This window comes from Nestor notabilis, unplaced genomic scaffold (genome assembly GCF_000696875.1).
Source record: "Nestor notabilis isolate BGI_N333 unplaced genomic scaffold, ASM69687v1 scaffold23946, whole genome shotgun sequence".
NCBI classification, from domain to species: Eukaryota; Metazoa; Chordata; class Aves; order Psittaciformes; family Psittacidae; genus Nestor; species Nestor notabilis.
Window position 1 is genome coordinate 26,073 of NW_009933689.1, and position 9,494 is coordinate 35,566.

The following is a 9,494-nucleotide window of genomic DNA, read 5'->3' on the forward strand; positions in this document are numbered from 1 at the left end:
TTCTTTTGTCAGTTCTATTGTACTAGTAGTGTTCGTGGGCTGAACACAAACAAGTCAGGGAACTGATCCATTGAAAACTAACAAAACTTACTTTGAAATTGGTTCCCTGATTCCAGTCACAGGAAACAACAACAACAACAAAAATTAGGCAAAATTAGGTTATTCTGCCTTGGTATAGAACGTGAAAGAGGTTCCTGGGCACAATTTCAAAGTATTTTAAGTTGTCATAGGGATAAGCTGCTCAGAAAAAAACCTTTCATTTCAGTTGTGGCTGTGCACTGCCACAGTCTTCATCCTCTTGGCATGAACAGTGGAGATTGCAGTTGTGGAGCTCACTAATCTCACGGAAACCATCCCTGAAAGAAAAGTTGCTGTCTTAAGGAAATTAATAGAAATGCACTGCTGAGAGGACATGGGATCTCTCTTCTCAATGGTAGTTCAGTCTCAGATAGATTTTGATTGTGTAAGATCATATTCTGTGCCATGCTCTTTCCCCTTCACGCAGATAGCATTTATCTAGGGAAAAGACACTCCATTTTACGTTAACATAGAGAAAATTTTAGGAATTTTAGGGAGCGTATGAGCTAACTGCAGCGCTGATATAACCAGTAAAAATCTTTATTGTTAAGATAGTATAATGGTGTTTGTTATGCTCACCATTATTATAAATTTATGCTTTAAAAAAGATGTTCTTTTACGTTTAGGTCGATTTGTTATAAAGCTAGCATTGGATGACCTGACACACAACAGACTAATCCTTGCCTAATAATGTGGCAATTATTATACTTGAGTATGGGAACAGACTAGAAGGGGCATCAAATCCAAAAGCGTCCAAGGAATATATGTTACTGGAGATGCAGAACAGGGTAGTTCAAGAGTTGTATCACAGAGGTCAAGAGAAGAAACGTATTCTTTCAACTAGTTGTGGTTTGTAAATTTTCTGGTATGCAGCAGAATGGTGGGAACATGCCTGAAAATTCCAGGGTACTTTGCTGTGAGGCAGCTGAGCAGTTATTAGCAAGAGTAGAAGTATCATTCTGACTTTATTCTCTCTGTTTGTAGTTAACCTCCAGTAGTTCAGAGGAAGGTCCATTCTTTTTCTTTTCCCACTTCCTGAAGTCAAGATATGCATCAGTGTTGAAAAGGAAAATTCCTTTCTGAGTCTGCGTGCAAGTTGTTATTATCTAACTAATGCATGTGACATGGATAGTCTGTGTACATAGCACATGTTGAATGTCCCTCTTTTTCTTTTCAAACCCTAGACATAATTCTTCCAGAGCACTGACAGTGATAAACGTCTGAGCATTTTGTATTTTTGCAATCTGTGCCATTGAATGGGGTGCTTTGCCTGAGGAACCGAGTCCTCCAAGAATTGTAGCTGAAACTTCATACCTGTGTATCTGGCTGCTTTTCTGTCTATTGCCATTTCCATCTCTTTCTGTTGCAGCCTCCACAGTTTAAACTGGACCCACGACTAGCCCGTTTGCTGGGGATACACACACAGACCCGGTCAGCCATCATCCAGGCTCTCTGGCAGTACATCAAAACAAACAAGCTGCAAGACTCCCATGATAAAGAATACATTAACTGTGACAAATACTTCCAGCAGGTAACTTTCTTTTGGACACAGGAGCTCTTTAGAGGCAAACTGGAGTGGATCCCTTCCAAGAGGCTGTTTAGGTTTTGGTTGAAAATAAGTAAAACCATGTTGCCTTCCCCCCCCCCCTTTATCTTAGAGAAAAAACCCCAAACACCAAACGTTTTTAAAATTCAAAAGTCTTTTCTTGTATTTTTCTTTAGCATAAAATATTGCAGGAAACAGACCTTGGGAAAAATAAAGCAAACTGCTTTTATATTTCCTTTGGTTAAAAAAAATATTTTTTCTTAGTGATATGCTGTTTCAAACCCTTAGTGAGAGAGGAAGTGTTCAGTTCTCTCCAATTATTGACACACTTGATACTGATGTCCTATTAAATTGGCCTGTGCCCTTTGGCAACTAAACCAAAAGTGGGATACCTAAAATTGTTGTAATCTGATGCATCTGTCAGCTAGCCCAGATTGTAAATACAGAAGAATAAAAGCCAGAATTATAGCTTTCAAAATCACCTTACTTTTGAACTGTTGATTTCTTACTTTCTCATTTAGTTGCAGTTTAGGTTTTGGACAAAGATAACGTGCTTTATTGTATTCCAGATTTTTGACTGTCCACGGCTAAAGTTTTCTGAAATTCCTCAGAGACTCACTAACCTGCTGCTGCCACCAGACCCTATAGTGATAAATCACATAATCAGGTAAGCTGGTGAATCAGCTCAGCATTGTCACATGCAGAACACTCACTATATAAAATACAGAAACAGCTATAGTAACAGGGACCAGAATCTAATTTTTATAACTTCCAGGTGAGTACCTTGGACTTTCATGTGTGTTTATTCTCTGTATCAGTCTGGTCTATATAATTCTGAATGATTTTCAATAGAATGGCACTGATTCTCTAGGAGTATACAAAACAACTTCTTATTTTTATCCCTACTAGAATATCATTGAGAGAGTTGGTCAGGTTTCTTTCCTAAGGGGAGAGGAATGAGAGTTTGAATCCACTTAGAGGGGAAAAGAAGGAAATTAAGTAAGATACTGTACATCATGGGCAATCATTCCAATCACTGAGTTATTATGTAAAATGTACAACAGTATTACAGTTTCCAATGCAGTGGCCAGTCCATGCATGCTCTGTTGGGATTAGGTCAGCTGTTGTTTGGGTGTTGATCTTATTCTAAGAACACCAACAAGTCAGAGATCTCGAGAGATTTGCAATAAAGAATGCCTAGATTCAGAGAAGGTCATTGTGACCAAGATATTAAGCTTCTGGCATCCTTGTCAAAACAGATATATTTCTGGCATAGTAGATGAAATACAACTCTCAACTATCTAGGGCACTTCCAGCACATTCCATATATAAGTGACAACTCTGGAGGGGAGAGGGGCACGGACAGATAAAGAGGTTCTTGGGGATTGCAATCTTGCTGTTAAGATACTTCAGTCTTTCCCACGTTCCTTTGTGGTCTTGGTCAAAACTCTGACTCTGGGTGTTTAAATATTATTGTTAATTGAGTATAATGACTTCATTTCCTACAGTATATTGACAACAAACATTTCTGAATATACTTAAAATCAGGATTTTTATTTTAAATTTATAATATACATGATAAGTTTAAATGTTACATAGGCTATCAAAATAAATTCGCTTCTTGATTCCTTTGAGTGTATAAAAGAGAATAATCAAAAAGCAGCTTGACTACCATGTAGATTGATAGCTATGTATATACTGTAATTGAAGACAACTCAGTGACCTATTTGGTGGACCAAAAAAAGCTGACGTCCTCAGAGATAGTCATTGTCTTGAAGAAAAATGACAAGGAACTGATGGTTGTGTTTCCAGAGGCAGAGAGATGGCAAAGAACCTCTGAATTCTGATTGATGAAAGATGAGACAATATACTTGGATATACAAATACATAAAGATACTCCATTCTTAAACTCTTCCACAGCATCTGCAACAGGCTTTATTAAAGAGTCTATTCTTGGCTGGATGGATATTGATTCTGATTCATTATGGCAGTTCTCATGGTCTTCTCTTATACTCTCTGTAGTGTTGACCCAAATGATCAGAAGAAGACAGCTTGTTATGACATAGATGTAGAAGTTGAAGACCCATTAAAGGGACAGATGAGTAGTTTTCTTCTCTCAACAGCTAACCAACAGGAGATCACAGCATTGGACAACAAGGTACTATCCGAGGAGTAAAGTATCACATGGCATATATTGTGTATCACATGGCATTGTGTACCGTCGTGCGGGTTTGGTGTCACGTGTCAAAGACAGTACTGTTGTAAGACAGGGCTTCTCAATTGGATGTGCTTTCAAGGGATGAGTCAGCCATATGCAATGGGAATACAGAGGAGTGAGTGGCATTCCTGTTTAAGATTTAATCCAGGGCTGGACACAGCTGTTGAGGTGATAGAAACAGTTTCACAGTTAGTATAATGAGTCGCTTGGCATTCAATAATTATCTGAACTGTTTGACTTTAACTTTGTATTGGGAGGTCATGGTATCTTGCTAAACTGCTATAAGGCAAAGCTAAGAGAATGTCATACTCCAGATGTCTTGTGCATGCTCGATTGCAAAACAGCTCTCTGCTGTAGGTGCAAATATGGAAAATGCATAGCAGAAAAATCAGTTGGAGCAGTTGGCAGAATTGTTTCAGGGTTATTGAAAAGGATCATGTGCACTTCAAATAATAGTATCTGTCTTACAGCAGTGGTGAGCTCTGCACTCTTGTATTAGGGGTTCACGTAGTGGGAACTGTTAGCCAGCTTTTGGCACATGTGTGAATGGCTGATTTAGGTTGGTAAGGGATGAACAAAAGTGGCTTCTCAGAGCAAGGAAAGAAGAGGTGTGACTTTGTGGACCAGAAATGACTTATGTGACATACAGATAGGCCCAGTTTCTGTTTGTTTACCTCTAATACAAACAAATATATTAAACTGTGGTCTTCATATTATTTTAAAGGGGGTGTTGGACACTAGCAATCCTATGGATACTGGTAACTATTGCAGCATCTTTTGTTTTATGGCTCTTGAGAAAGGTCCTTTGCAGCAGGGCAGCTGCTCAGCCAGTTGGTTCCCAGCCTGTATGGACTTCCATGTAGCATGCATAACGTTATTCCATTTCCAGGTCAGCTCACCATTTCCCATGTCTGCATCACTCCTTCTTTTGAGCACCTCCTACAGCAGAGGGCAAGCTATGATTAGTGAAGTTTTTGGAGTAACTTCTAGGTAAACTGGTGTAGGCTGCTGCATTGTTAGCGTCTGTACCACTTATTGCTGTGCTGCCACAGAGTCCTCTAGTGGAAACTCGGTGCATGCCAACAGATTTCTCTCCAGCATGGCTACATCATTTTCCCAAATAAGGAATGATTTTGACAGCAGCTCTCTTCTGTTAACATACCATTTAGTTGTGCATACATGAGTGGCCTTGATGGCATAGTGAGATCAGGGAAGGGTTATTTTCGCCCATATGCCTGGCCACATTAGGTGTTACGGCAAAATAGATGTGTACGTGAAACTAAACAAGGTAGATATAAAATGTCAAACTGGAATTTGAGAGGAACAGAATAGCAGAAGTTTGCTTTTCTGTGTGTGTGTGTATGTGCAAATGATTCATTAGCTGTCCTGCCATTGATCATATTTGATTTTGTCATCCAGGATGATTATAGAACCTTGACTTCTGTTTGGAGTCTTCATTCTTTCTTGCTGGTTAATGCTCAATTTTTTTCATAATATTTCTGAAGATATGACTTATTTTCTATAAACCTTCCATACTCCTGGTTTTTCATTGTTCACACTGCTTTTGGTAGCCATTGTGACTTTAATGGGCTTTCTCTTAAGAAAAAAATCTAGAAGTCATGGCTGTTGCATGAGTTCATTTAACATGGATTTGATCAGGCCATCACTAGAAATTTTAAGGATCACAGCAGAGTATTGAAAATATGATGATGATTAACCTGCTTTCTTGCATTGAGCACTGTTTAAAGACATATAGCATCTTTCCTGAAAAATCTCAGAGTTGTCAGAAAGACTAATTATACACAGGAAATTATTACATTGTACAGTGACACAACTTAGCTCTTCAGTATTGTATATAGCATGCCAGCAAGCGCTGGATGTGAAGAAGAATCCTGTACATACTTGTATAGCAAAAGTACAGGTGAAACCAAAATGTAATTGCAGGATTGCAGTTAACTCTCTCTTTGAAGGGAAAAATCCTTGGGCACCTGCACAAGTCTGTGGTGTAGAACTGTCACCTTTGTACTTCACAAGAGATGCTAATAAGGCCCATCTCAAGGTTACTGGAGCATGGGAAGAATTAAGTACATGTGCTTTGTTTTTTTGTCAGATTCATGAGACAATTGAATCCATAAATCAGCTAAAAATACAACGTGATTTCATGCTGAGTTTCTCCAAAGATCCCAAAGGGTACATCCAAGACCTTCTCCGGTCCCAAAGTAGGGATCTTAAGGTAAGCTAAGATTTGAAGAAGAATGAATAGTGGAACCAGAATGTAAGAATTTTATCTTAGTGCATATACAGTGTATAGCTAAAACTTCCAGGATGGCAAATCGGTGGAAGACAGACAGTGAGTGGAATACTGCAATCCCAGAGCAGACAGTATGCAGGAAAGACAGTTTAGGCTGTATTCCACTTCCAGCAGAACATCTTTGCTTAATGGTAGGTGAATTTGTGGTCAGACAGCAAGAGTGAAGTGCAGGGCTGTGCTGGTGTATTCTGTAAAATCAAAGCTATATTGTGTATGATAACACAATTTGAGTATTTTGTTAGTTCATAATTTAATCTTATTTAGTAAATAGGCACATTAAATATGAGCTGCCTTTGAGCTTAGCTTTGAGGTACTCGAGAAATGGAATGTAAAGAAGTTCAGTTGCTTGCCAACAAAAATTAACAATTTGTTCCACATGAAGTTCCTCACAGAGACATCTCAAAATCAGATGTACTGATGAATCCATGAAATTATTTTAATAAAATCATGTCTTTCAAATAGAAATGTCAGTTTGTTAGTCGATAGTCTTCCAAAAAATCTGTTATTAAGATTATGATTATTATTACTTATACTGTATTCAAAAGGGGACAAACATCCAAAAGAATGTTTAAATAAAGCACCCTTTAAGCTTGAAGAGCTTAAAAACTAGGTTGCTTAGAGCTTCTCTGATTGCATGCATAGAACAGTTGTTCAGTGCTCTCCCTGACAACCAGTCCCATAAGGGCCTTCTCTATAATGTTCTGTCCTGCTCGCATCAGAATTATAATTGCACAATACTACTCTGCAAAACATGAATATTTTTATACTTACCCTTAATTCTGTGGTGCTGGAAGACTTAGTCATCCGAATGTTATTTTGGGTTGGAAGGGACATTAAAGCTTACTGAGTTCCAACCCCCTGCTATGGGCGAGGACACCTTCCACTAGAGCAGTTTGCTCCAAGCCCTGTCCAGTCTGGCCTTGAACACTGCCAGGGATGGGGCAGCCACAGTTTCTCTGGGCAACCTGTGCCAGGGCCTCATCAACCACATCATAAAAAGGTCTTTCTTATATCTGATTTAAACCTACCCTCTTTCAATTTAAAACTGGTGCTCCTTGTCCTGTCACTACAGGCCTTGTTAAAAAGTCTGTCCCTACCATTCTTAAAAGCCTCCTTTAAGTATTGAAAGGCACAGTGAGGTCTCTCCAGAGCCTTCTGTTCTCCAGGGTGAACTCCAGCTCTCTCATCTTTTCTTCATAGGAGAGGGGTTTCATCCCTGTCACTATTTTTGTGGCCTCCTCTGGACCCACTCCAACACGTCCATGTCTGTCTTGTACTGTGGATCCCAGAGCTGGACACAGTACTGCAGGTGGGGTCTCACAAGAACAGAGTAGAGGGACAAATCCAGCTCCAGCTGGCCTTAGCTTTCCTGAACCCATCCCTACACATCTGGGCAGCATCCCTATATTCTTCCCAATATACAAGTCCCTGGTTCCACTGTCTGTTAATTTCCTTCTTATACTTTGATTTGACCAGGAGGTCAAATCTTACTGTGTCATGCTTATTTCTGCCTTAACTTGCCCTGTTTCTTACACACGGGAATTTAGAGCTTTTTCACTTTAAGAAAAATGTCCTTAAAGAGCTCACAGCTCTTTTCAGCTACTTTGTCCTTAAGGGCAGTTTTCCAGGTGGTCCTATCCACTAATTCCTTAAACATCTTACTGTTTGTTCAAATCTTGCTTTCTTGGTAGTTGTATAGAGACTGGAAAATCACCTCAAGACTTTGGCCATTTTGGAATGACTAGGGTTTTCTGTTCCTTGCACTTAAGTAGAATTATTTTTCCTTAATGCTTTCCACATCAGAACTTCCCTTGAAATCAAGGTAAAATATGCTTTGAGATAAGGGCAACACTAGTATAGAGTTCTGTTTCAATCTGATGTGAATACCTTAATAATTTCAAACTGTTACCCCATGTACGGGTAACTAGTGAGGTTCTTTGGATACAGAGGCTGTATCCATGGTGATGGGGAACTTTTCCTGGGTGCTGGAACTAAGCTATCCATGCTGTTAAACTGTTAGAGATTGTGGCATTTGGCCAGGGCAACTACTAGTGTTTAGAATTATTCCTTGGCACAGAGGAAGCAGAGGTTAGCAGCTGTTTACAGCTGACAGTTTGTATGTGACCATATTATTTTGGTAGTTAAGCACACATGCCGTTCATTGTTCATCTGCCTTGGGCTTAAAGAATCGTCCTGAACATTTTTAATGAAGTAATACAGATAAAATTTGACTTTAGGTAAATCTGAATGTTTCTTTATGTGGTAGAAAAGCTATAGCGAAAAACATTTTTATTTTTGTGACAGGTGATGACTGATGTAGTTGGAAACCCAGAGGAAGAACGCAGAGCTGAATTTTATCATGAACCATGGTCTCAAGAGGCTGTGAGCAGATATTTCTACTGCAAGGTATGGAGGAATTATCCACACTGCTGGCTTATAAATGAATCTTCCTGCCACTGAACAACTGAATCTGCTAAACTGTACAGTTTCTCTTTTTCTTTCAGATCCAGCAGCGCCGGCAGGAACTGGAACAGTCTCTAGGAGTGCGCAACACATAAGTACTGTTCACAAGATCCCATTGGCATCATGACCACCAAACCAGTGGACTTCCCAGTGTTACTTAGCTCACTGTTACACATGGACCTGCTTCCTGACTGGATGAGAATGTACCATCAACCCACCAGTCAGAACACCAGCTTTAGAGTGACCCTTGAAAATCTTGCCCATGGGGGGTGTCTCAAACAATTCCAGGCCAGAGACAGCACCATACAAGTGTCAGTGTTAAAGAAGATTAAAGGTTCATTCATCAACGCACATCATTAAGTTTTAGTGGAAAGTTCAGACACTACACAGCAAATCCTAATGGGCTATGCATAGTATCGTGGGTGGCACTGAAGGGGGAGGTTGAGATAGGTGTTATAGGAGGCTACAGATTTAGGGTAATAAATGCAGTTCTCATCCTATGTTACCTAAGAGTCTCAAATAGTAACTTCTCTGGAATTAAACAAGATAGTCTTTGTCATAGCTGTGGAATGCTTTACATTCCTGAATAGATTTTTCACTCCAGGTGGAACAGTACAAGAAGCCATCTCACCATGGGAAAGAACAAACTAGGAGGATTTTCATTCCCAAAATGAAGAGCCACTCTGGAAGAAAGAAGACATCTCTTCTGCAAATTGTAATACTTCTTTTTTCCCTTGCCCCTGCAGTGAAAGGTAGACTGATTTACATTTTCTGTAGATGAGTATGATCAATGTGCTGTACTAAGAGAAAGAGAATTATCCCCGGGATAAGAGCTTCTCAGGCATCCTTAATGTCAGTGGTATTAGCAAAGTTGAGGT

The 9,494-nt window shown here is 39.5% G+C and overlaps 1 protein-coding gene across 1 annotated transcript in view; it reads left to right on the forward strand.

The window, feature by feature from the left end:
- SMARCD3 (SWI/SNF related, matrix associated, actin dependent regulator of chromatin, subfamily d, member 3) overlaps positions 1–9,155 on the forward strand; it is a gene marked incomplete at its 5' end in the record, with an annotated part of 23,512 nt that extends 14,357 nt beyond the window's left edge. The window contains 6 exons of the mRNA XM_010017004.1: positions 1,448–1,609; positions 2,194–2,291; positions 3,647–3,782; positions 5,953–6,075; positions 8,458–8,559; positions 8,658–9,155. Coding sequence (XP_010015306.1) covers positions 1,448–1,609; positions 2,194–2,291; positions 3,647–3,782; positions 5,953–6,075; positions 8,458–8,559; positions 8,658–8,711 — 675 coding nt within the window. The remainder of the gene's footprint in view (positions 1–1,447; positions 1,610–2,193; positions 2,292–3,646; positions 3,783–5,952; positions 6,076–8,457; positions 8,560–8,657) is intronic.
- Positions 9,156–9,494: the final 339 nt, after the last annotated feature.